The sequence below is a fragment of the Lipotes vexillifer genome, unplaced genomic scaffold, assembly GCF_000442215.2.
Source record: "Lipotes vexillifer unplaced genomic scaffold, Lipotes_vexillifer_v1.1 scaffold946, whole genome shotgun sequence".
Taxonomy (NCBI): domain Eukaryota; kingdom Metazoa; phylum Chordata; class Mammalia; order Artiodactyla; family Lipotidae; genus Lipotes; species Lipotes vexillifer.
Window position 1 is genome coordinate 66212 of NW_006776646.1, and position 27882 is coordinate 94093.

Sequence of the window (27882 nt, forward strand, 5' to 3'; positions counted from 1 at the left end):
TGGCGGGGGACGGGGACAGGCCTGGCCGCATCGGATACAGTTAGCTGTTCAGAGAAGAGAATATTACAATTGAGCTGGAATGGAGTTTATTCACCCTTGGATTGGAGAGGAAAAGCTAGAAACTTAAGCATATGTGACTCTATGTTATTGGTCATTTAATTTCTGAGCCTCAGTTGCCTAATTTCTAAAATATGAAAACTAATAAATTACTACAAGTATGTTATAGGTTTAAATGAGAAATACAAAAAGCTCCTGTCACAGTGCATGTGGACTGTACAAAACCAGTAAATATCAGTTCCTTCCTACCTATCCACTTTATCTTTCATTCATGAAATTGTTAAAAGAACACTGAGTGTCCACTCTGTGCTGGGTACTGTGTAAGCCCTGCGATAGCAATGGAGAGTAAGACAGATACATTTGCTCCCCTCACTCAGGTTGTGGGGCTGAAACAAGGTTGGTATGGCTGAAGCTCAGAAAGCTCAGGGCTCTTAAGCTGGAAAGGCAGGCAGGGGCCCGGCTGTTCAAGAACTTACAGGCTGCACCAGGGAGTTTTGTCTTTATCTGAAGTATTTTAAACAAGCAGGAGAGCAGTCTGCAGAAAGGAGCCAGAATGGATTGGAATCACAGGAGATTTCTGATCCTGCCAGTGATGATAACGTGAATCACACAACAGAAGATGAAAAGGCAGAAATACCTTCTACCCAGATTTAGGAGATAAAATGAAAGTATTTGGTGTTTTAACTGATGGAGAGGAAGGCCATGAAGGAAATGGTTTCCCCAAACCCAAGATCTATGCTTTAATTTCCTCTTATCGTCCACATGTAAATCTGCTTTTGCCCATTTCCTCATTGTTTTTCTCATCTAATAAAGGGCCTATGAATCAATATCAAATTCAGGGAATCTCAGTCTTTCCATCCAGCTATTGGCTTCTCTTCTTCATTAGTTGTGCCATGAAAGTAAACATTTTAGTTGTACAGCATTAAATGAGAATCAGTGATTGAGCTTTGCTTTTCCAGAATTTCTTTGAAGAGGTCTTAGGTGAAGAAAATATGGTTCTTACATTGATTCCAGTTAATGAGGAAATTGTTGAAGACCATCAAACGGAACCAAGTGTTTCTTCAACTTCAGAAGTCAAAGTGGAGTCACTGAGTCCAGATGATCAAGGTATGAGAACAACAGGGTGAGCTCAGTTTGCTGCTCCTCCAGCTCTGGAAGCCCAGGAAAAGTAAGATTCTTCTTCCCCTGTCCTTTAACTATGCAACATCCAGCTTAAATCTCACCTTGATTATCTGTGGTAGGAGATTTCTCAAACTCTCATACTGCTCATTTGCTAAGCACCATTACTGTCTTGCTTTTACAAAGACACAAAAACTAGGCATGTGGGCTTCCCTGGTGGCGCAGTGATTGAGAGTCCGCCTGCTGATTCAGGGGACACAGGTTCGTGCCCCGGTCTGAGAAGATCCCACATGCCACGGAGCGGCTGGGCCCGTGAGCCATGGCCACTGAGCCTGCGCGTCCGGAGCCTGTGGTCCGCAACGGGAGAGGCCACAACAGTGAGAGGCCAGCGTACTGCAAAAAACAAAACAAAACAAAACAAAACAACCCAAAAAAACTAGGCATGTGGAGTGCTTTGAACAGAGCATGACCTCATGGGGCAGCTAGATGTGAGCTCAAATTCCCAACCCATGAAGCTCAATCTTCTTTCCATTTTTACATACTTTTATGAAAACCAAATCATTCCGAGCTTTTTTCTTTTTCTTTTATTTCGAGCTTTTTTGAGATATAACTGACACATAAAACATGGTGTAATTTTAAGGTGTACAGGGTGATGATTGATGTACATATATATTGCAAAATGATTACTAAAATAAGGTTAATTAACACATCCATCACCTCACATAGTTAACTTTTCCCCCACTGTGGTGAGAACATTTTAAGATTTACTGTCTTCTCAATTTTTAAGCATACATTATACTATTAACTGTAGTCATCATGCTATACATTAGATCCCTAGAACTTAACTCATAACTGAAAATTTGTACCCTTTGATCAACATCTTCCCATTTCCCCTAATCCCAATTCTTGGCAACCACCAATCTACTCTCCGTTCCTGAGTTCAGCCTTTTTAGATTCCACATATAAGATCAGATGGTATTTGGGAGACTAAATCATTTTGAAAAGCATCTAGTCTTTTGCTTGGTGAGCAATTACTGATCAAATATCTAGCGGCTCTTAATATCATGACCCTTTGTATCAGGGCTTCATACGAAGGCATTGAATAAGTATTTTCAGAATGATTTTATTTTGGGGGCAAATAACAAGGGCTTCCAGATAAAGTAGACAGTGATAAGTTAAGCAAAGTGATGTGAGACAAGGTACATTTTCTCTGTAGAGAAAAATGAGGCAGGTTGACAGAATGGAGAACCATTGTTGGATGGGGTGGTTTTAATTATTTCTGTAGGGACAGATATTTTGTGGTCCAACATCTACACATTTTGGAGGAGCAATCCAATATAATGTTCTATCCAGGTGGTTGTTTATGGCTGCAAAAAGCAGGTTGCTATAGGTAGTGTAAAAAAAGTGGAATTTAGAATTTCAAAATGTGTATTTGAGTCCCAGGTCTGCCATTTTAATGTTGGTGTGATCTTGGGGAAGTCCTTTAACTCCTGAATCTATTACCTTATTTGTAAGATGGGGAAAAATAGTTGATATGTATATGTACAAATTGGGTTATGAGAAATAAGTGAGAACTTTGTAAAATTTTAAAGAATTTACAAATATTACATTATTACTACTTTGGTTCTCTTCTTTTCTCAGTTCATCCTCCTCAAACAGATGAACAGTTCAAAGCTTGCCCAAAATCTAGTTGTAGTAAACCAATTTATCCCTTGCCAACCATATTGCCTCCAATTAACAACGTGAGTCGGGACACTTTGCGGAAATGGTGCCAACAACTTAATTTGAGTACCGATGGTCAGGTGAGTGCACTGGTAGGAATCTCTGCTGCTTGCAACAAGTATGGAAGCTCTGCCAGCTTTTAATTTTTTAAATTAATTAATTTTAAATTTATTTATTTATTTTTGGGTCTTCATTGTGGTGCATGGACTTCTCATTACGGTGGCTTCTCTTGTTGTGGAGCATGGGCTCTAGGTGTGCAGGCTTCAGTAGTTGTGGCATGTGGGCTTCAGTAGTTGTGGGCCTGGGGCTCTAGAGCGTAGGCTCAGTAGTTGTGGTGCAGGGGCTTAGTTGCTTCACGGCATGTGGGACCTTCCTGGACCAGGGATCGAACCCATGTCCCCTGCACTGGCAGGCAGATTCTTAACCCCTGTGCCACCAGGGAAGTCTGCAGGTTTTAATTTTTATTTCCCTTCTTAATTTCCTTAGAAAATAGAGGTTTATCTGAGACTCCAGAAACATGCTTATCCTGAAAAAGATCAGGTGAGTGAGGAGTGTCGTGATGTAAGTTCTGATTGTGAATTTTTCCTCCTCTCCACCATCTCTATATGGTGGTAAGGTTTCTCAACCAAGACAATTTACATTTCGGGCCAATTAATTTCTTTTTGTCCTGGGGCTTGTCCTGTGCATTTTAGGCTTGGGTTCTCTCAGTTAAGAACCACTGCTCTGAGGGAACTAACATTCCTAAACCCTTCCCACACTGACATACACAGGTCAATGTACGAAGAATGATAAAATCAACCCAAATGTCCTTGGGTCAGTGACGCTTCACTGAATACTCATCATGAATTCCATTTGCAGTATATTCCTGAATCATCACGGGAGGCCAGATTGCAGTCATGTCCAGGGAAACACAAGATGGTGACCAAGACAGCAAGTGTTCCGAAAAGGAAGATGAGTGAGAATGAGGAAAGGACTAACATGGTTGAAGTGATAACTTCAGCTCAGGCAGCCATGTTGGCAGCATGGTCAAGAATTGCTGCAAGAGCTGTTCAACCTAAGGCTGTAAATTCACGTCCCCTGCCTACCTCTGTTGAGTGCTTTCTGCCGCAAGCTTCCGGTAAGATCAACCTTAAAGAATGGTTACCATGCCAGAGAAGGAAGGCACACTTCATTAGTCCAATACTGATGGTAGTTAAAGGGAAAGCGTTAGTTAAAATATCTGCAGATGGGATGTTAGGTTCATAGAGCGCTTATCTTGTGATTGATAGATAGCCAAGTTTTGCCTGAATGGCTCTCTGAGCCAGGTGGCTGAGTGGGGACACTTTCTCATCGTTAAGCACAGATCCAAGGTGGGAAGAAAGCATAATCTGGTAATGTGGTCAGCCACAGCCTGAGGTCTTCCCCTTTCTATTGGATTTGGAGAATTAATTAAAATGACCATTGTTCAAACCCTCGTCTTACCACTTCCTAGGTATGTGACATTGGCAAGTTACTCAGCATAAACCCTGGTATCCTGATTTATAAAATGAAGATTTCAACTATTCTACTTGATAGAATGATTGTGAGGCTTATGAAATACAATTTGGTATCCTAAAAGTAGGCAATGATAATTAAAATATTTGGGGCCCCTGTCCTCTTGAGAAATCTCCAGAATAACTTAGCCCCATCTTTCTCCAATTCCTGTTCCACTCTTTGATATTTCTGTTTTCATTTCCATCAGACCCTACCTCAGGCCAGCACAAAGTCATTCTCTTTTTTGGCTTGAATTCTTTTCCTCTCTCCATCCCATTTCCAGAGGTGTTCTGGATCCTTTTTTTAAATTATTAATTAATTAATTTATTTTTGGCTGTATTGGGTCTTTGTTGCTGCGGGCAGGCGCTCTCTAGTTGCTGCGATCCGGGGCTACTCTTTGTGGCAGTGCACAGGCTTCTCCTTGCGGTGGCTTCTCCTGCTGCAGAGCACGGGCTCTAGGTGTGCGGGCTTCAGTAGTTGTGGCACACAGGCTCAGAAGTTGTGGCTCTTGGGCTCTAGAGCACAGGCTTAGCAGTTGTGGTGCATGAGCTTAGTTGCTCCGTGGCATGTGGGATCTTCCCAGGCCAGGGCTCGAACCCGTGTCCCCTGCATTGGCAGGTGGATTCTTAACCACTGTGCCACCAGGGAAGCCCTACTCATCCTTTTAGCTCCTCTTCATTCAGCAGTTACCAAGCACCTACCGGGATCCAGGAATGTGCCTAGCCACACTCTTTAAATTACTCTTTTAAAATTTATTTTTTAAAATTTATTTTATTGAAGTATAGTTGATTTACAATGTTGTGTTAATTCCTACTGTATAGCAAAGTGACTCAGTTTTACATATATGTATACATTCTTTTTCATATTCTATTCCATTATGGTTTGTCACAGGATATTGAATATAGTTCCATGTGCTATACAGTAAGGCCTTGTTTTTTATCCATTCTGTGTATAATAGTTTGCATCTGCTAATCCCAAACTCCCAATCCATCCCTCTCACACCTCCTCCCCCTTGGCAACCACAAGTCTGTGTTCTCTATGTGTGTGTGTCTGTTTCTGTTTTGTAGATAAGTTCATTTGTGTCATATTTTAGATTCCACATATAAGTGATATCATATGGTATTTATCTTTCTCTTTGTGACTTAGTATGATAATCTCTAGGTACATCCATGTTGCTGCAAATGGCATTGTTTCATTCTTTTTTATGGCCAATACTCCATTGTATATACGTGCCACATCTTTTTTATCTGTCAATGGACATTTAGGTTGCTTCCATGTCTTGACTATTGTAAACAGCTCTGCAATGAACACTGGGGTGCATGTATTCTTTCGAACCATGTTTTTTTCCAGATATATGCCCAGGAGTGGGATTGCTGGATCACATGGCAGCTCTGTTTTTAGTTTTATAAGGAACTCTGTACTGTTCTCCATAGTGGTTATACCAATTTACATTCCCACCAACAGTGTAGGAGGGTTCCCCCTTTTCTCCACATCCTCTCCAGCATTTGTTATTTGTAGACTTTTTAATGATGGCCATTCTGTATGGTGTGAGGTGGTACCTCAGTGTAGTTTTGATTTGCATTTCTCTAATAATTAGTGGTATTGAGCACCTTTTCATGTGCCCGTTGGCCACCTGTACGTCTTCTTTGGAGAAATGTCTATTTAGGTATTCTGCCCATTATTTGACTGGGTTGTTTGTTTTTTTGTTATGAACTGTTTGTATATTTCGGAAATTAAGCCTTTGGCAGTCTTGTCATTTGCAGATATTTTCTCCCAGTTCATAAGTTTTTTTGTTTGTTTGTTTATGGTTTCCTTTGCTGTACAAAAGCTTGTAAGTTTGATTAGGTCCCATTTATTTATTTTTGCTTTTATTTCTTTTGCCTTGGGAGACTGACCTAAGAAAACACTGCTACAATTTATGTCAGAGAATGTTTTGCCTATGTTCTCTTATAGTATCATGTCTTATATTTGTCTTTAAGCCATTTTGAGTTTTTGTATATGGTGTGAGTATGTGTTCTAACTTCATTGATTTACATGCAGCTGTCCAACTTTTCCTACACCATTTGCTGAAGAGGATGTCTTTTCTCTATTGTATATTCTTGCCTTCTTTGTCAAAGATTAATTGAGCATAGTGTGTGTGTTTATTTCTGGGCTCTTTATTCTGTTCCATTGATCCATATGTCTGTTTTTGTGCCAATACCATGCTGTTTTGTCTTTTTTTTTCATGCTGTTTTGATTACTGCAGATTTGTAGTGTTATCTGAAGTCTGGGAGGGTTATGCCTCCTACTTTGTTCTTTTTCCTCAGGATTGCTTTGGCAATTCTGGGTCTTTTATGGTTCAGTATAAACTGTAGGATTATTGTTTTAGTTCTGTGAAAAATCATGGGTTATTTGATAGGGATCACATTAAATCTGTAGATTGCTTTGTGTACTATGGCCATTTAAATAATATTAATTCTTCCAATCCAAGAGCGTGGTCATCTCTACTCTTATTTTACAGTCTGACTGGGGAGATTTTATAGATATTTAAGCCTACAGTGATTGCCCCTTTCTCTCAGTTTCAGACACTTGATATCTGTAGGACTTACTACTCTGTTGTCTCTCAAATATCCCATCTCTCCAATTAGATTGTTCCTTAGACTTTTAAAAAAGATCCTTTTGCCTGTTTTCTATAGTTGAGGCAGTACAATGTAATGGTTAGGCAAATTGGCTGTGAATCAGAATACCTAGATCCTTGTTTTGGTTCTGGGAAAATTATGATATTTTAACACTCTAAGTTTCACTTACTTCACCTGTAAATAAGAAAAGTAAATAGAAGGTAAATATTAATAATGTTCTTAAGAATAAATGTATTAATACATGTAAGTCACTTAGCAAAATCTTGGACACAAAGCAAGGTTTCCAAAAGTTAATTGCTATTGTCCCCTGTGCTATGTAGTTTGTGAAGTTAGATTACGGTGTCTTTTGGTCTACATTTTCCATGCTTCTCATTCAGTTGATTCAAGAGTGACTCACTGAGGGATTGGATTGGGGTACTGTTACCTGATCGTAGCAGTTTATGTTTGCTTCTTTTTCCTTGCCTAGGTGTCCGGTGGTGTGTGGTCCATGGCAGACCACTCTTGGCAGACACAGAAGGTTGGGTTCGCCTGCAGTTCCATGCAGGTCAGACCTGGGTGCCTAACACTCCCAGGAGGATGATATCTCTCTTCATGTTACCTGCCTGCACTTTCCCATCCCCAGACCTAGAAGATAATATGTTATGTCCTGAATGTGCTAAGAGGTAATCTTTAAGTATCTTTCTAAATATGACATACAGAACAATAGATGTCTAGATGGGTTTCTGAAAAATTTAGTAGGAGAAGGCAGAGGGCAAACATGCTGTTTTCTTAATTTGCCGTATAGATCAGGCAAAAATAGGAAGCAAAAATAATTTAGCAGGGGCTTCCCTGGTGGTGTAATGGTTAGGAATCCACCTGCCAATGCAGGGGACACGGGTTCGAGCCCTGGTCCGGGAAGATCCCACACGCCGTGGAGCAACTAAGCCCATGAGCCACAACTACTGAAGCCCGTGAGCCTATAGCCCGTGCTCCGCAACAAGAGAAGCCACTGCAATGAGAAGCCATGTACCGCGAGCCCCCGCTCGCCACAACTAGAGAAAAGCCCACGCGCGGCAACGGAAACCCAATGCAGCCAAAAATAAAAATAAATTAAAAAAAATTTAGCAGTGGATTAGAACTCAGATAAATGTGGCTTCTTCTTAGCAACCTTAACAAGGTAGTTGACAAGTTAAGACCTTAACTGCCTCAATTTTAGAGAGATCTGTTTTAAGAAAGAAAAAATTAAGTTCTTACCATATGTCAAATACTTAGCTGGGGATACAAAAATTAGTAAGACAAAACCCATGTAGCATGCTGAGATGAAAATGAATAAGAGATGCTATGAAACTATCTGGAAAGTACCTATATTGCAGTGACTTAGGGAAACTTCAGAAGGGATTACATGTACTGAGGAAGAGTTTACCAGTTAGAAAGTAAAAATTTGGGCATTTTGGTAGTTGAAACAGCCCCTACCAATACATGGAAGAATATGACCTGCTTAGACTGCAAATAGGCCAATATGATTGAAGCTTATATTGACAAATAAGTCTGGGAAGGGAAGGAGCAGACTATTGAAGGTTTTATATCTATATTAAAGGTCTCATATTATCCTGTGGGTCATAATTGCTCAGTCACTTTTGAGACATAGATTTCTTTGAGAAAATAATGATAACAACATCTCCACTCAAGAAAATACACATTGTGCATACACATAAGCAGTGCTTCAGGTTTTATATAGACGTGGAACTCATGAGCACAAAATTCAGCTTTTGGTGATAGAATTGGATGGAGGTGATGCAAGATGGGTGTGAAGGGAAATTAGGTTTTTATTTTTTTATAGTTATATATTTTTAAAATATTTATTTATTTGGCTGCATCAAGTCTTAGCTGCAGCACACAGGCTCTTCATTGTGGCATGCGGGATCTTTCATTGTGGTGTGTGGGCTCTTTGTTGAGGCTTGTGGGCTTCTTTCTAGCTGTGGAGTGTGGGCTTAGTAGTTGTAGCACATGGGCTCCAGAGCATCCGGACTCAGTAGTTGTGGCACATGGGCTCTAGAGCATGTGTGCTTCGTTATCGCATGGCATGTGGGATCTTAGTTCCCAGACCAGGGATCGATCCCACATCCCCTACATTGGAAGGCAGATTCTTAACCACTGGACCACCAGGGAAGTCCTGAGGTTTTTTTGTTCTTTAAGAAAGTAGACTGAAATCTTGTGACAGAGACTAGATTGGAGTGTCAGAGATTACTATAAAAATTCTGGAAAGATGTAATTTATGACCTTGGTAAAGAATTTGAAGCGGAATGGGACAAATGTAAGAGTTGCAGGAGTATAGAGAACAGAATGCCATCTTATTAGAGGAAAGGCAGAAGTTCAGTTCAAGGGCAAAGAATGATACCTGGGACATGCTTCACATGGGTCTAGTGCAGAGAAGTATGGGTTAGAGAGAAACATCTTTGGGAGTCATTAACATGCAAATTGAACATAAGAATATGTAAGAATTAAAAGGGACTGCAGAAGAACCTTAAAAGAGAATCAGCTTATCGATGGCAGGTGAACAATGAAGACTGAAAAAGTGCAGCTAGAGGTTGGGAGATAAATGAGAAAAAAAGCAATGGGTCGAGAGTTTCAGAAGGAAATAGTTGGTAGTGAGATGGCCGTGTAAGATTATGGTTAATGCAGTGTTGCTAGGAATGTGAATCTGGTACACCATTGGCGGCCTTTTTGAGAGTATGTTGAGAGGGTCAGGTGATAGTTGGAGCAGAGCATGTGAAAGACTAGGAACAGGTCATATTGATAATCTGTACTGCCTGAGCTAGAGGAGATAGCAGTTAGTTGAGGCAGTAATATCAAAGGAGCTTGTTTGTGTCTTCCTTCCTTCCTTCCCTCCTCTGTTTCTTCTTTTTAATGGGAATACCAAGAGCATGTGTGAACAGAGAGGGGATGTGGGGAGAAGCTGTGAGGAGGAAAGGGAGAGTATAAAGATAAAGGGAGTAGAACCAATTGTAGTTTAGAGAATAGGAGACCTGATATTAAGTGGACAATGTTGTTCCTTTGCTTACTACATAAAATCTTTTTACCCACCATCCTTGGGTCGTGGGGCAAACTACTCACAAACTCCAGAAAGGTATTCCTCATTTTACTGGTCACTTTCAAGGGGTTGGTATGTAATGGTCTATCTTATTCTAACCATTTTCCAAAATTTTTTTCTGACTTGTTTTATAGGAATAAGAAAATTTTGAAAAGATTAATTGCAATGGGGGGGAAGAGGAAGAAACCTGGTTTGGACATACCAACATCATTGCTTTTAGATGGGCCGTGTCTTAATACAAAATAAATGGTTAGTGGAGGGGAAGGGGTGGGGTGTGGATGAAATGTGTGAAGGGGTGTAATTGTATGGTAGTGATGGTAACTAGACGTATATCAGTTTTGTAGTGTACACAAATATCAAATTACTGTGTTGTACACCTGTAACATAACGTTATATACCAATTTTACCTCAATATAAAAAAAATGTTTGTTAGAATACACCAGTGAAGCCATCTAGTCCTGGACTTTTGTTTGTTGGGAAGTCTTTGATTATGATTCAATCTCCTTACTAGTAATCATGAAAAAAAAAAAGAGATAAATGATGGAGAGCCCACAGTTAAAGCGACTTGCATCCCAATGATTGCTATGCTCTGTCCTCGCCATCCTCAATGTTGCCTGATGCCTTAAGTACAGATGGGAATGTCTGGATTCTGTACTTAGGTTTACCAAAAAGTGACTGTTACTGCTGCTTCAAGTACTAGCTATATAGAATGTAATTTGGTTTTATTTTAGTTAATAGATTTTTGTTTTTTCAGCAGTTTTAAGCTTTCATAAAAATTGAGCAGAAAGTACAGAATTCTCAAATACCACCCCTCCTCCCCACCCCATTTCCTCTACTATTAACATCCTGCGCCCGAGAGGCACAGTTGTTGAACCTACATTGACCCATCATTGTCACCCAAAGCCCATAGTTTATATTAGGGTTCATTCTTTGTGTTGTACACTCTATGGGTTTTGACCAATGTATAATGACATACTCATCATTTTAGTGTCATACAAAATAGTTTCACTGTGCTATAAAAATGTTCTGTGCTCCACCTATTTAACACTCTCTCCCCCCAACTCCAGACCACTGATCTTCCTCCTGTCGGCATAGCTTTGCCTCTTTACAGAATATCATACATTTGGAATCATACAGTAGCCTTTTCAGATTGACTTCTTTCACAACAGGAAATGTATTTAAAATTCTTTCATGTTTTTTTATGGCTGGATTGCCCACTTTTTTAATGCTGAATACTCCATTGTTTGGGTGTACCATAATTTATCCATTCACATATTGAAGGCCACCTTGGTTGCTTCCAAGTTTTGGCAATTATGAATAAAGCTGCTATAAACATTTGTGTGCAGGTTTTTGTGTGAACATACATTTTCAACTCATTTGGATAAATATCAAGGAACATGATTTCTGAATCATAAGAGTATGTTTAGTTTTGTAAGAAACTGCCAAACTATCTTCCAATATGGCTGTACCCTTTTGCATTCCCACCAGCAACGAATGAGAGTTCCTTCTGCTCCACATCCTCCCTAGCATTTGGGGTTGTCAGGGCTTTGGATTTTGGCCATTCTATCTATTTTTTAAAATAAATTTATTTATTTCATTTATTTATTTTTGGCTGCGTTGGGTCTTCGTTGCTGCACGCAGGCTTTCTTTAGTTGCGGCAAGTGGGGGCTACTCTTTGTTGCAGTGCACGGGCTGCTTATTGCAGTGGCTTCTTTTTGTTAATTTTTCTGGATTAATTAGTATATTTAGAAAATCGATGTTCAACATGATTGATATAGATGGATTAAGATCTGTATTTGTTTTCATCACCCTCTTTTTGAATTTTTTTGTCTTTCCCTCTTTTCCTTCTCATTTTAGTTGAACATTTTATATGACTCCATTTTTTTCCCCTCTCCTGTATATCAATTACACTTTCACTACTGTTTTTTCTTTGTGTGTGCTTGCCTTTGGGTTTGCTATGGTTACTAGCAATCAAGTTCTTTTTCTTTTCTTTTTCAAAAAATGAATTTATTTATTATTTATTTTTGGCTACGTTGGGTCTTTGCTGCTGCGTGTGGGTTTTCTCTAGTTGAGGCGAGCAGGGGCTACTCTTTGTTGCAGTGCGCGGGCTTCTCATTGCGGTGGCTTTTCTTGCTGCAGAGCATGGTCTGTAGGCACACGGGCTTCAGTAGTTGTGGCACACAGGCTCAGTAGTTGTAGCTTGCAGGCTCTAGAGCGCAGGCTCAGTAGTTGTAGCATACGGGCTTAGTTGATCCGTGGCATGTGGGATCTTCCTGCACCAAGGCTCAAACCCGTGTCCCCTGCATTGGCAGGCAGATTCTTAACCACTGTGCCACCAGGGAAGTCCCCAGGCTCTTTTTCAAATAACAATATAGCAATTCATGAGTATTGTAAGTGCCTTGTAATATAGTATTTCCAACTCCTACTTCTCCCTTATAACATTGCTGTCATTCATTTTATTTATCCATTTATTTATTTTGAACAAACATAAGTTAGATCAATTAGGAATAAGAAAAATAAAAGATTTTATCTCCTTTTACTTCTTCTCTAGAACTCTTCTTTAGAGCTGAGTTTCTGACCTATATCATATTCTTGCTGAAGATTTTTTTTTTAAAGAATCCAGGTTTATTAAGCCAGACATTAATTTGCAAGAGATTTGTAAAACAATGTTACTCTTCTGACTAAATTTCTTTATGAAAATATATTATTTTCCATAAAGATATTTATGTTAACATGTAATGGGTTTATTAGTTTTAGTGAAAAAATATTTTTAAAAGTTACTCAGTTTTAATGTCTAATCTGGCAAATATTGATAGACAAACAAAATCGCAATAATTCTCAATAATTTTTAAGAGTGTGAAGGAGTTCCAAGACCAAAACAGTTGAGAATAGTTGATCTAGTCCAACCCTCTCTCTCTTGTTCCCCCAATTTTTAGAGGCTTGGAGTGGGAAGGGGCCCTTCCCAGGGAGACTGTGGCTCTGGTCCTGACACTCCATATTTGGTGAAAGTCTTTGAAAAAGATAACCTCCTCTCCGGTGTATTCACTCTCTCTTCATTGGATCCTTATCTGGATTTAAATGTCTTTGAACATTTTTTAAAAAGGCCTTTCTCTATACATATACCTCCTTCCACCTAACAATTGCTAGGTCCTTGTAATAAACTTCTTGAAGAAATTGTTTACGCTCATATCCCTACTTTCTCATTTTCACTCACTCATTCAATATATATTTGTTGAGAGCTATGTACCATACACAGTTTTAGGTGCTCATAACTCAACAATGAATTAAACAAAATCCTTGTTCTTTTAAATCTTACATTCTAGTGAGGGTAGACACATCCAGAAAAATTGTCCAGAACTTGTAAATGGGCAGAAGAGGATTACTGGGTGATCTTTCATTGTAGTGCTGGGGTATACCTTTGATTGACTTTATATTGACTAAGCTATCATACAACTTTGTAGGGGTAGAGGCTAACTTGTAGAAAACTGATAGCAATGCAAATAATTCTTGTCTGAGAACAATGCAAATACTTCCTATTCCTAGTAATGCAAATGGATTTTGTCTAGTAGAGATGGAATCCATTTCCATCTGGTAGAAGAAATAACTCCCAGAATTACAGTTTTTTGCTTCATAGGATATTAGTATTTTTGCAACTATTAGCAAATTCATTTCAGTATTCCTTTGGCTGATAATCTAAATCTCTGAAACTCAAATTCTCATTTGAACAAGTCTTACCTACCATCTTACTGTTTCCCTCATTAAGATAATAATGGATGAGTAGTTTATTATGATGAATAAAATCTTTGTCATGTGTTCATTTTATATTTTTATGAGAGATATGTTTTCAACCTTTTGAAAATTATTTAGCAGACTAAACGAAAATAAAATACATTTCAGGTGGTAGTAAGTCAAAAGAATAAAACAGGGCAAAAGGACAGCTATTAACTGGTGGTGTAGTGTAGTATGGTACTATTTTATTTATTTATTTATTTTTTCGGCACGCGGGCCTCTCACTGTTGTGGCCTCTCCCGTTGCGGAGCACAGGCTCTGGATGCGAAGGCTCAGCGGCCATCGCCCACGGGCCCAGCCGCTCCGCGGCATGTGGGATCTTACCGGACCGGTGCATGAACCCGTGTCCTCTGCATCAACAGATAGACTCTTAACCACTGCGCCACTAGGGAAGCCCACGATACTGTTTTAGATAGGGCCAATCAGTCAAGTCCTGCACTACTCTTAACTGTAAGTGGAATCCATTCTCTCCTCTCCATCTTCACTGCCACCACACTAATCCAGACCATTACCTTCTCTCATCTGATCTCCTCGCCTTTCTCCTACCTACTCCGATCATCGGCTATCAGATGATCATTTTTATAAACAATTATCTGATCATGTCCCTCTTTTCCACTGGCTCCCTATGTGGAGTCAAGTTTTGTGGGGTCTAAACTTTACACAATTCGGGAGGCTCTCTTTGAGAAAAATAATGCAAAAATTAGGTACCGAGCCTTGAAAGGGGTAGTGCAAATGACAGGTTCCTATCTTAAGCTTCATTAGTTTCACTATAAATCTGCCTCTGCCTACAAGTCTAGCCTCCTTTTTCTCTACCTCAAGACCTTTCTCCGTACAATTTCTGCCCAGAAGGCTCTTCCCGTCCCCTTTGCCTAGATAACTCTTGAAGTACTCAGCTCCCGATCCTCCCTGAAACCCCAACTGGATTAGGGACCTTTACAGCCTCTCCCAAGTCCAAGCATCCCAGCAGAGCCAGCTTTCTGTGCAAACGATCCTTCAAAAGATCCCTGGCTGGGCGGGGTTTGCACCTGAGAATGTGTCTGTGGGCGGAGCCCCAGGCAAGAGTGAGCCGTGGTCCTCTCCCTTTACGTCCGGAGTGGGGCGCACCACCTCTCCGGAACCTGCACGGCTCCTGTTGCGGTTCCGGTCGGAATTACAGGGCGTTGCACGCCGACTTGGCTGCGCAGGTAGTGAGAGTGCTCGGGTATTGCGGAAGCGTATGGACTTCGCGACGGTCCCGCGGTGACAAAAGAAGTGGGTAAGATCCAGTGACAGCAGCCTCTTGCCGCCGCCCCTCGGGAAACTTCTCCAGCCCTTCCAATCACTTTCCTCACCCTCCTCTGAAAATTTTCTAACATTTTTTGCGAGACAGATCTACTGGTGACCAATGCTCTCAGTTTTTGTCTGAGAAAGTATTTCTTCACTTTTGAAGGATAATTTTGCCAAACATAAAATTCTAAGTTTTTTTTCCCTTTAGGTACTTTAAATATCGCTTCACTCTTTTCTTGCTTGCATGTTTCCCGAGGAGAAGCCTTAAATTTCCCCTTTCTCCTCCAGACCTTCATTAGGAAAACATTAAAGCACACTGAAGGGACTTTCCTGGTGGTGCGGTGGTTAAGAATCTGCCTGTCAGAGCCGGGGACACGGGTTTGAGCCCTAGTTGGGGAAGATCCCACATGCTGTGGAGCAACTAAGCCTGTGCACCACAACTACTGAGCCTTCGCTTTAGAGCCTATTCTCTGAAACAAAGAAGCCACCACAATGAGAAGCCCGTGCACCACAACGAAGAGTAGCCCCTGCTTTCCGCAACTAGAGAAAGCCCGCGCAGCAACAAAGGCCCAACACAGCCAAAAATAAATAAATAAATTTATGAAAAACAAAACAGGGCTTCCCTGGTGGCGCAGTGGTTGAGAGTCCGCCTGCCGATGCAGGGGACACGGGTTCGTGCACCGGTCCGGGAAGATCCCACATGCCGCAGAGCGGCTAGGCCAGTGAGCCATGGCCGTTGATCCTGCGCATCCGGAGCCTGTGCTCCGCAACGGGAGAGGCCACAACACTGAGAGGCCCGCGTATTGCAAAACAAACAAACAAAAAACAAAACACACTGAAGAACTGAAAAAAAAATACAATGAATACCTATATTTCCTCTACCTAAATTTAGTGTATTATATTTTTCTAAAGTTGATATATATTATTATAGCATATATAATTTTTTTACTAAATTATTTAAAATTTGTAGAGATCAAAACCAGAGTTTTTCAGATTTTCACATTTGTTCAAAATGTTTCTAAACAAAATCCAGTCAATGTTTACACATTATATTTGGTTATTAAAACTTTTTCAGGATCAATTCCCCCATTACTTTCTTCATTACTTTTTTTTTTTTGGCCCTGCCTTGTGGCTTGTGGGATCTTTGTTCCCCTATCAGGGATAGAAACTGTGCCCTGAGCAGTGAAAGAAGGGAAACCTAACCACTGGACCACCAGGGAATTCCCAATTACAATTTTTTTTTTGAAGAGTCTAAGCCAGTTGTTTTGCAGAAGGTCCTACTTTTTAAAAAAAATTAATTAATTAATTTTTGGCTGCGTTTGGTCTTCGTTGCTGCATGCAGGCTTTCTCTAGTTGTGGGGAGCAGGGGCTACTCTTCGTTGTGGTGTGAGGGCTTCTAATTGTGGTGGCTTCTCGTTGCAGAGCATGGGCTCTAGGGCGCGTGGGCTTCAGTAGTTGTGGCGCATGGGCTCTAGAGCACAGGCTCAGTAGTTGTGGTGCAGGGGCTTAGTTGCTCCACGGCATGTGGGATCTTCCCGGACCAGGGCTTGAACCCATGTCCCCTGCACTGGCAGGTGGATTCTTAACCACTGTGCCACCAGGGAAGCCCCCTCCTTTTTTTTTTAAAAGTAGATTTATAGTATTTCAGGTATACCGCAAAGTGATTCAGTTATAGGTATACATATACATACATATACTTTTTCAGATTCTTTTCCACTGTACATTTTTACAAGATATTAAATATAGTTCCCTGTGCTATACAGTAGGTCCTTGTTGTTTATGTATTTTATATATAGTAGTGTGTAATTGTTAATCCCAAATTCCCAATTTATCCCTACCCCCCTTCCCCTTTGGCAACGTTAAGTTTGTTTTCTTTTTTTTTGTTTGTTTTTGACTATTACAAAAGTTTATTTAGCAAAAAAAGTTCAGTAAGAAAATGTACATGACTCAGATTTTATCATAGTAAAATGTGGAGAGGGGACACGTAGAAGCAGTTGATTTCTCTCGTGAACACAGCCATTGTTCATACTTGTTCCAAGGCTTCTAACATGATGATACTATTTCCTTGTATTATCACCATTCCAGTATTGTTCTGTTGCTCACTAGTTGCCATCTCCACACATTCATCTATCACAAGATTCATAAAGGGATTGAATCCCTACAGTATTCCTTGGACATGTCTGCCACCATTTAATTTTTATGATAACTTCTTGTCCATAAATTTCTTCAACTCGGGAGGGTGAGCTTTGCTTATGATGTCTACTCAGCAAGCTCAAAGATGCCTCCAAACAGAATTCGAGTCATCCCTCATGCTCCAGGAGTAGCCATGTTTGTTTTCTGTGTCTGTGAGTCTATTTCTGTTTTGTAAATAAGTTCATTTGTGTCAGTTTTTTAGATGCCCCATATAAGTGATATGATATTTGTCTTTGTCTAATATACTTCATTTAGTATGATAATCTCTAGGTCCATCCATGTTCCTGCAAATAACATTATTTCTTTCTTTTTTATGGTTGAGTAATATTCCATTTTGTGTGTGTGTGTGTGTGTGTGTGTGTGTGTGTGTGTGTATTATATATATATATAATATATATGCCACATTTTCTTTATCTGTTACTCTGTTGGTGGACATTTAGGTTGCTTCCACATCTTGGCTATTGTAAATAGTGCTGCTATGAACACTGGGGTGTGTGTATCTTTTCCAACTAGAGTTTTTGTCTTTTCCAGATATATGCCCGGGAGTAGGTTTGTTGGATCACATGGCAACTCTATTTTTAGTTTTGTAAGGAACCTCCATACTGTTCTCCATAGTGGTTGTAGCCATTTACATTCCCAGCAACAGTGTAGGAGAGTTCCCTTTTCTCCATACCCTCTCCAGCATTTATTATTTGTAAACTTTTTTTTTTTTTCCATGCTACGCAGCTTGTGGGATCTTAGTTCCCTGAGCAGGGATGGAACCCTGGCCCCGGTAATGAAATTGCTGAGTCCTAACCACTGGATCACCAGGGAATTCCATATTTGTATACTTTTTGCTGATGGTCATTCTGACCAGTGTAAGTTGGTACCTCATTGTACTTTTAATTTTTATCTCTCTAATAATTAGTGATGTTAAGCATCTTTTCATGTTCCTTTTGGCCATCTGTGTGTCTTCTTTGGAGAAGTGTCTACTTAGGTCTTCTGCTCATTTTTTTGATTGGGTTGTTTGTTTTTTTGATATTGAGGTGTATGAACTGTTTGTATATTTTGGAAATTAATTTCTTGCCAGTCCTATCGTTTGCAAATATTTTCTCCCATTCTGTAGCTTTTCCTTTAGTTTTGTTTATGGTTTCCTTTGTTGTGCAAACGCTTTTAAGTTTAATTAGGTTCCCCCCCCCCTGCTTTTTTTTTGCTTTTGTTTCCATTACTCTAAGAGATGGATCCAATGAAATGTTGCTGTGATTTATGTCAGAGTGTTCTACCTATGTTTTCTTCTAAGAGTTTTATAGTATCTGTTCTTACATTTAGGTCTTTAATCCATTTTGAGTTTATTTTTCTATATGGTGTTAGAAGATGTTTTAATTTTATTTGTTTACATGTAGCTGTCCAGCTTTTCCAGCACCACTTGTTCAGGAGGCTGTCTTTTCTCCATTGTATATTTTTGCCTCATTTGTCATAGATTAATTGACCATAAGTGTGTGGGTTTATTTCTGGGCTTCCTATCCTGTTCCATTGATCTATGTGTCTGCTTTTGTGCCAGTACCATACTGTTTTGATTACTATAGCATTGTAGTGTAGTCTGAAGTCAGGGATTCCTCCAGCTATGTTCTTCTTTCTCAGGTTGTTTTGTCTGTTCAGGGTCTTTTGTGTTTCCATACAAATTTCAAAATTTTTGGTTCTACTTCTATGAAAAATGCCATTGGTAATTTGATAGGGAATGCATTGAATCTGTAGATTGCCTTGGGTAGTATGGTCATTTTAATGATATTGATTCTTTCAATCCAAGAACATGGTATATCTTTCCATCTGTTTGTGTTGTCTTCAATTTCTTTCATCAGTGTCTTATAGTTTTTGGGATACAGGTCTTTTACCTCCTTAGGTATGTTTATTCCTAGGTATTTTTATTCTTTTTGATGTGATGGTAAGTGGGATTGTTTCCTTAATTTTTCTTTCTGATAGTTCATTGTTAGTATATAGAAATGCAATAGATTTCTGTATATTAATTTTGTATCCTGCAGCTTTACCGAATTCATTGATGAGCTCTAGTCGTTTTCTGGTAGTGTCTTTAAGATTCTCTATGTATAGCATCATGTCATCTGCAAAGAGTGACAGTTTTACTTCTTCTTTTCCAGTTTGAATTTCTTTTATTTCTTTTTCTTCTCTGATTGCCATGGTGAAGACTTCCAAAACTATGTTGAATAAAAGTGGTGAGAGTGGACATTCTTGTCTTGTTCCTCATCTTAGAGGAAATGCTTTCAGGTTTTCACTGTTGAGTATGATGTTAGCTGTGGGTTTGTCATATTTGGCCTTTATTATATTGAGGTATTTTCCCACTATGGGTCCTACATTCTGAGTGAGAAGATATTACTCCCTTTACCTTACTCTTTTTTTTCCTATTATAAAATGATTACATGCTCATTATATTCAAAAAAGAAATGTAGAAAGTAAAAACTGTATATCTGAACTTCCAAGAGACAATAAGTAATCATGTATTAATGGAAGGGTCAGTTCATCAAGAAGATATAACAATTATATCTGTACCAAACACGAGCCCAGGAATGTATGACCCAAACAGAATTGAAAGAATAAATAGACAGTTCTACAATATTTGGAAATTTCAGTACCCCGCTTTCCATAATATATAGATAATAGAAGTTCAGTAAGGAAATAGGAAACTTAAATAATACTATAAACCAATTAGACCTAACAGATATCTGTAGAATACCCCAAAACAACAGAATACACATTCTTCTTTAGTATACCTGAAACATTTTCCAGGATAGACAATATATTAGGCCACAAAACAAGTCTCAGTAAGTTTTAAAAAATTGGAATCATGCAGCGTATTTTTTCTGACCAAAATGGAATGAAGAAATCAATAGAATCAATAATAGAAGGAAATAGAGCAGATATACATGAAATCAATAATATAAGAAGAAATAACAGAAAGAAAGCTAGAAAACTCACATCTATGTGGAAATTAAACAACACAATTTAAAATAACCAATGGAGGGACTTCCCTGGTGGTCCAACGGTAAAACATCTGCCTTACAATGCAGGGGACGTGCGTTCGATCCCTGGTCAGGGAGCTAAGATCCCACAAGCCACAGGGAAACTAAGCCCACGTGCCACAACTACTGAGCTCATGTGCCTCAACTAGAGAGCCTGCATGGCACAAACTACAGAGCCCACATGCTCTGGAACCCATGTACCACAGCTACAGAGCCCACATGCCCTGGAGCCTGCACTCCACAACTAGAGAGAGAAAACCCGCACACCACAGCTAGAGAGACACCCGCGCACCGCAGTGAGAGAGAAGCCTGCGTGCCTCAATTAAAGATCCCGCAAGCCTCAACAAAGATCCTGCGTGCCACAACTAAGACCTGGTGCAGCCAAAAAATAAATAAATAATAAATAAATCTTAAAAAAAAAATAACCAGTGGATCAAAGAATAAATCACAAGGGAAATTAGAAAATACTTAGAGATTAATGAGAATGAAAATGCAACATACCAAAACTCATGGATGTAGTGAAAGCAGTGCTCATGGGTAAATTTTTACAGTAAGTGTCTACATTTAAAAAGAAGAAAGATCTCAAATCAATAACCTAGCTGTATAACTTAACAAACCAGAAAAAGAACTAAACCTAAAGTTAGGAGATGGAGGAAATAATAAGGATTAGAGCAGATATAAATGAAGTCAATAATAGAAAAACAATGGAATTAATGAAACCAGAAGTTCTTTGAAAATATCAAGAAAATTGAGAAAACTTTAGCTAGATTAAAAAACAAAACAAAGCAAACTCACATACTAAAATTGGAAATGAAAGGTGGGCATTGTCAATTTTACATAAATAAAAAGGATAATTAAGAAAATATTGTGAATAGCTGTAAGCCAAGAAATAGTATAAGTTGGATGAAATGGAAAAATTCATAGAAACCCATAAAGTACCAAAACCGACTCAAGAAAAACAGAATAAATCAATAACAAGGAGACTGAATCAGTAATCAAAACCTCCCAACAAAGAAAAGCTCTGGACCAGATGGCTTCACTGCTGAATTCTATCCAACATTTAAAGAAGAATTAATACCAGTCTTTCTCCAACTCTTTCTAACTTGTTCTAGGAGGCAAGCATTACCCTCATACCAGAACCAAAGACACTATCAGAAAATGATAGACCAATGTACCTTGTGAATATAGATAGCAAAATCCTGAACAAAAATACTAAAAAGAAGCTGAATTCAATGACATATTAAAAGAATTATACACTATTACCAAGTGGGATTTATCCCTGTAACACAAGGGTGGTTCAACATGAAAATCAGTGTAATATACCCATTAATAGAAAGAAGGAAAAAAACACATAATTGTTTCAGAAGAAACATTTAAGAAAATCTAACACCATTTCATGATGAAAACATTGACTAATCGGGGAGTAGAAGGGAACTTCCTCAACATGATAAAGGTCATATATGTAAAGCCCACAACTAACATCATTCTCAGTGGTGAAAAGCTGAAAGTTTTTCCCCTAAAGTCAGGAACAAGGCAAGAATACCCATTTTTACCACTTCTTTTCAACATGGTACTAGAGGTTCTAGCCAGAGAAGTTAGGCAAGAAAAAAAGAAATAAACATAAGCTTACTTCAAAAGGCAGAAATGAAGTTATGTCTATACACACATGACATGATGTTACACATAGAAAACTCTAAATCATCCATCAAAAAACTATTAGAGCTAATTATAGGATTTCCCTGGTGGTCCAGTGGTTAAGACTCCACACTTCCACGGTAGGGGCACAGGTTTGATCCCTGGTTGGGGAACTAAGATCCCACAGGCCGTGTGGTGCGGCCAAAAAAACCGAAACCAACCCCCCCCCCCCCACAAAACTATTAGAGCTAATTATATTTTCAGAATATAACAATCAACACAAAAATCAGTTGTATTTCTTTATACTAGCAGTGATGATCTGAAAAGGAAATTAAGAAAATGATTCCATTTACAATAGCATCAAAAATAGCATAAAATACTAAAGAATAACCTTAACTAAGAAGGTACAAGACTTGTACACAGAAAACTATAAAACATTGCTGAAAGAAATTACTTTTCCCCCTTAGTTAATTAGTGTGGTAAAATAAAACTGATCAGTTTCAAATGTAGAAACACACTTGTGTTTTTTATACTGCTAACTTATCATGATTCATTTTATGATTATATTTTATATGTTTTATTAGAAAAATTTTGCACCGAAGAAAAGTTGAAAGAATAGAAGTAATTTACCATTTGTTAACATTTTGGCCATATTTGATAAACCTCTTTTTCTATTTGTTGTTGATTGGTTACCCTGCCAGATAAGCAGACACAAGAGTAAGCAGACACATTCTTGGTCCCTAAATACCTCAGCATTCATCTTCTAAGAATAAGGACATTCTTCTATGTAATCACAATATCATTATAAAACCTAAGAAATATACAGCCATTCCATAATAGCATTTAATGTCTAGTTCATATTCAAATATGCTTAATTGTCCCCAAAATATGTTTTGTAGTTTTCTTTGAAAAATCCAGGATTCAATAGAGTCTTAGGCATTCTATTTGATTGTAATGTCTTTTTAGTTCCTTTTAACGAAAAAAGATCTTTTTTTTTTTTTAATAATATTGACCTTTTGAAGAGAAAAGGTCAGTTTTCTTGTACAATATACCACATTCTGGTTGTCTCCTTATAGTGTTCTTTGATTAATTTTCTATATTTCCTGTAAATTAGAAATTAAGACTGGAAGCTTGATTAGATTCAGATAAAACGTTTTTGGCAAGGATACTTCATGCATGAGATTGAGGATTTTATATTCCATTGTGTGAGAAGATACACAATTCAGGTTGTCTCATCATTACATTAAAAATGTTATCACTTTATTAAAGTGATGACCACCAGATTTCTCCAAGGTCTAGATGCAGATTTCACTTTGGAATTTGTAACTGCGCTTTAAGGTGATACTTTGACATTGTGTGACACTCTCGTGTCTTCCCAACAAATCTTCACCTAATGAATTTTAGCATCCAGTGGTCATCCATGTCTGAATCAATTATTACACTGAAGGTTGCAAAATCTTATCAGTCTTTATTCAATTTTTAGTTGACATTCTACTGTAAAGAAGAACATTCCTTTTCCTCTTTCCTTTTTGAGTACCATTATGGCCTCATGGATTGAAAATGTTTAAAAATTTTATTTATTTTTTAATTAAAAAGTGTTTTCATATTTAACTTTTGATTATGTGCTGTAACCAATTAATATTATTATAATGCATTAAAACACACTTCGATTCGATTAGCTCATATTTTATTTAAAATTGTTGCATTACATGAGTGATTAGCTTGGTCATATTTTTTACATACCAACCTACCTGGCTTTATAATATAGATTATACTGGTTTCATTAACAGAGTTTGGAAATGTTATCTCCTTTCTGATTTTTGGAAGAAGTTGTATAATCACGGATTTATTTAGTACTTGAAAGCTTGTGGTATTCACATGTAAAAACATCTAGGCAGGATTTGTATTGAGGGAAGTAGGTGATCATTTCAATTTCTTACATCATCATTATTGGTTTATTCAAGTTTTCTATTTATTTTTATGCTAGTTATTTCATCTTATGTTTTTGCAGAACTTTGTTTCTTGCAGGTTTTCAAAGTTATCACTATATTTTTTTGTCTGCTTTGTCAGTAGTTAATTCCTCTTTTAGATTGTATATTTGGCTTATTTGATTTTTCTCTTGTTTTCTTATTCAGTCTTGGTAGAGATTTATTCATGTTATTAATCTTTCCAAAGACCCGTGCCCAGGTAGGGTTCTTCAGGAAGCAGACTCTGAGACAGAGGTTAGGGTACAGGATATTGGGGAGCACCTTAGGACCAACACCGATAGAAGGAAAGGGAAGAAAGTGGGATTGGGGAGAGGGAGAAATCAGAAAGTGATGCAAGCAGGAATCAAAGTCTTGACTAACCTCTAGGGGCAGTTCTGGAGCTAAAATGTCAGGGTTGGCCCACTTTAAGTTAAATGTTTCTGCCTTATACCCTAGCCAAATCAGTCACTGGTTATGGGCTGCACAGGGAAGGTATGACCTCGGGCAAGGGCATTTGTCTGCAGCTAAGGGGCTCTTCCAGGGGCTGACAGCTGGAGACTGTCTCCTGGCAACACTCTCTTTCACTGAAGGGGAATCTGGGCAACTCACGTCCAAGTCCACTATAGCTGATTTCTGGTTTTGATCACTCTCTGCCTTGCTGTTTTATTTTCTATTTCCTTAATTTCTGTTATTATCTTTATTTTTTTCCTTCCTGTATGGTTCTTTGAATCTATTCAATGGTTCTTTTTGTAGCTTGAGTTGTAATTTTCCTTGAGTTAAATTATTGGCTCATTTATATTCAGTCCTTCTGTTTTCTGATCAATATTATTATTATTATTATTATTATATTTTTATAACCTGGGCATGCACAAACTCCATTCCTTTGTCTGCTGGGCCAACATCATCTCTTTTACCAGGAATTGAACCTGGCCATCGTAGTGAAAGTGCCAAGTACTAACCATTGGACTGCCAGGGAATTCCCTGATCAATATTTTTAAAGCTAGAATTTTCCTCATAACAATTGCTTTCTCTATTTCTTTTTATTTTTTTAATTAATTAATTAATTATTTTAAATTTATGGCTGTGTTGGGTCTTCGTTTCTGTGCGAGGGCTTTCTCTAGTTGCAGCAAGCGGAGGCCATTCTTCATTGTGGTGCACGGGCTTCTCACTATCGCAGCCTCTCTTGTTGTGGAGCACAGCCTCCAGACGTGCAGGCCCAGTAATTGTGGCTTATGGGCCCAGTTGCTCCATGGCATGTGGGATCTTCCCAGACCAGTGTTCGAACCCGTGTTCCCTGCATTGGCAGGCAGATTCTCAACCACTGTGCCACCAGGGAAACCCCCGCTTTCTCTATTTCTGAGGAGTTCTCAGTCATTATTTCTTTTTTTTCAGTCATTATTTCTTCAAAACATTTTCTGCTCTGTATTTTTTTCCCCCTTTTCCAGGTCTCTTATTAAATATTGTTAAATTTCTTCCTTTCTTTCTTTCATAATTTTATCTTGGGTTTGTGTCTGGAAGATCAGGGTTGGTATGGCATCTGCCAGATGGAAGGACTCTAGAACAAGGAGTTCCTAGATTCTTCCTTCTCTTCTGTCTGCGCAGAGTAAATTTATGCTACCATGAAAGGCAGTAGCTCTTCTCCTCAGCAAGCTAGCAGGATTCCCACCACCTCTAGGATCACCTCAGGATCAAAGTGGGAGAAAAACAGGCCCATGTCATTGTTACTTTTGTCCCAGCCACAGTCTCCAAACTACTTTGCTCTTCTTTTCCATTAATATTTATACCTAATCCTCCAATGAAACAAATGGCTTCTAGTTATTGCACTCTCTCCAAATGCTTCTATTTCATACCTATGTTTTTAAACCTAGCTATCTATAATTTGTCCTCTGCTTTGAGGGGATGAAAGAAGGGTAGAGAAGGGACAGTCTATGGTCCCAAGTAAGCACTTATTTTCATCTTTTACACATTTATTGCTTACAGTTAGAACTCTACAGGTATGAGTGTGATCTGCAATATATTTTGTAGGACTAAGGTGAGGCTAACTTGAACTCAGGCTATTGATGGGTAATGACACAGTTTCCAATCATCAGTCTATTTTAGAGGGAACCCAAACCAGCAGGGAGACTAGACCAGAAAGATCAAATGTCACTTGGAAGCCTTCCCAGTAGGGTGCTTTGTTGTGCTCTCAGGGCAAAATAGACTTGGGGCAAAGTGATACGAGGTCTGTCTTCTAAAAGCATCATGAATGAATTGTCTGCTAGTGTAAAAACTTCTTGCCTGGAGACAAGCACAGGATTAAAAAACATATCATCAGTCTTTGTGAAATAACTAAGAAGGAGTCTAATTCAGTAACCCAAAGAAAACCAACTCTGGCTATGTGTTATTTATTTTCTACTATTTCAGTCTGTCATTCTTTCTTTTTTTTTTTTTTTTTCGGTACGTGGGCCTCTCCCTGTTGCGGCCTCTCCTGTTGCGGAGCAAGGCTCCGGACGCACAGGCTCAGCAGCCATGGCTCACGGGCCTAGCCGCTCCGCGGCATGTGGGATCTTCCCAGACCTGGGCACGAACCCGTGTCCCCTGCATTGGCAGGTGGACTCTCAACCACTGTGCCACCAGGGAAGCCCTGTCATTCTTTCTTCATTAAAAGTTCTGTTGGGACTTCTCTGGTGGCGCAGTGGTTAAGAATCTGCCTGCCAATGCAGGGGACACGGGTTCGATCCCTGGTCCGGGAAGATCCCACATGCCGCGGAGCAACTAAGCCCGTGCGCCACAACTATTGAGCCTGCGCTTTACAGCCCATGAGCCACACTATTGAGCCCTTGTGCCACAACTACTGAAGCCCGCGTGCCTAGAGTCTGTGCTCTGCAACAAGACAAGCCACAGCAATGAGAAGCCCACGCACCACAACAAAGAGTAGCCCCCGCTCGCCGCAACTAGAGAACACCTGTGCACAGCAATGAAGACCAAATGCAGCCAAAAATAAACAAATAAATTTATTTTTAAAAAAAAGTTCTATTCATTCTACTTTTATTTTACTGCACAAAGACCCTATCTTTCTTGACCTCAAAATCAGTGTATATAGCTAGAAACTTCTCTTGATTTGTATTTACAATTTCAGGTTTGCCTCTAGGTACTAGAGAAAGAAGGGTGTACTTTCAGACCATGTAAGCTAATATGAAGGAATAGAAGAGATCATTTGAATTAATCTTTGTGACCTAAAAAACAGTATCATAGTGGTTAGGACTCCATAGTGAAGATGGTTGCCTGAGTGACACAACTCCATCCGAAAAGAACCTTTTTAAGGGCCTGAAAAGCCACTAAAATAAAGTCATTGCAATTAGTCTTATATTTGTTCATTCAGTGTGTGTTAATGATCCTTCAAGGAACCAGATCCTTTTCGTCTCTGATGGGTTAAACTGATTGGAAACACTGCCCATGCTGACATTGTGGTTGGGGATATGGCAAATGAAAGACAACATTACAGATGAGACACATGAGGGAGAGTACCTGACTCAAGTAGGAAGGGACAGAGTAAATGGCTCTGTTCAAGCTTAATCCTGGAAACCAGGGTAAAAAGAATAAGAATGGATTATATCTATTAGTGGACTCTATGTGCCGGTGCTGTTAGGAGCTAACTGAACCCTGGTGAAAAAAAATAGTTGTGGTCCCTGCCCTTATATAGCTCAGAGTATGGTAGGGAAGATGGGTATTATATAATGTATGAATGGGACTTCCCTGGTGGCGCAGTGGTTAAGAATCTGCCTGCCTGTTGGGCTTCCCTGGTGGTACAGCGGTTGAGCGTCCGCCTGCCGATGCAGGGGACACGGGTTCGTGCCCCGGTCCGGGAAGATCCCACGTGCCGCGGAGCGGCTGGGCCCGTGATCCATGGCCGCTGAGCCTGCGCGTCCGGAGCCTGTGCTCCG

The 27882-nt window shown here is 39.2% G+C and overlaps 1 protein-coding gene across 1 annotated transcript in view; it reads left to right on the forward strand.

The window, feature by feature from the left end:
• The window catches only part of DPPA2 (developmental pluripotency associated 2), an 11421-nt gene extending 1077 nt beyond the window's left edge, over positions 1–10344 (forward strand). Inside the window, exons 2-7 of the mRNA XM_007450542.1 lie at positions 1017–1164; positions 2818–2978; positions 3385–3438; positions 3757–4015; positions 7495–7690; positions 10233–10344. Of these exons, the coding sequence (XP_007450604.1) occupies positions 1017–1164; positions 2818–2978; positions 3385–3438; positions 3757–4015; positions 7495–7690; positions 10233–10344 (930 nt within the window). The remainder of the gene's footprint in view (positions 1–1016; positions 1165–2817; positions 2979–3384; positions 3439–3756; positions 4016–7494; positions 7691–10232) is intronic.
• Positions 10345–27882: the final 17538 nt, after the last annotated feature.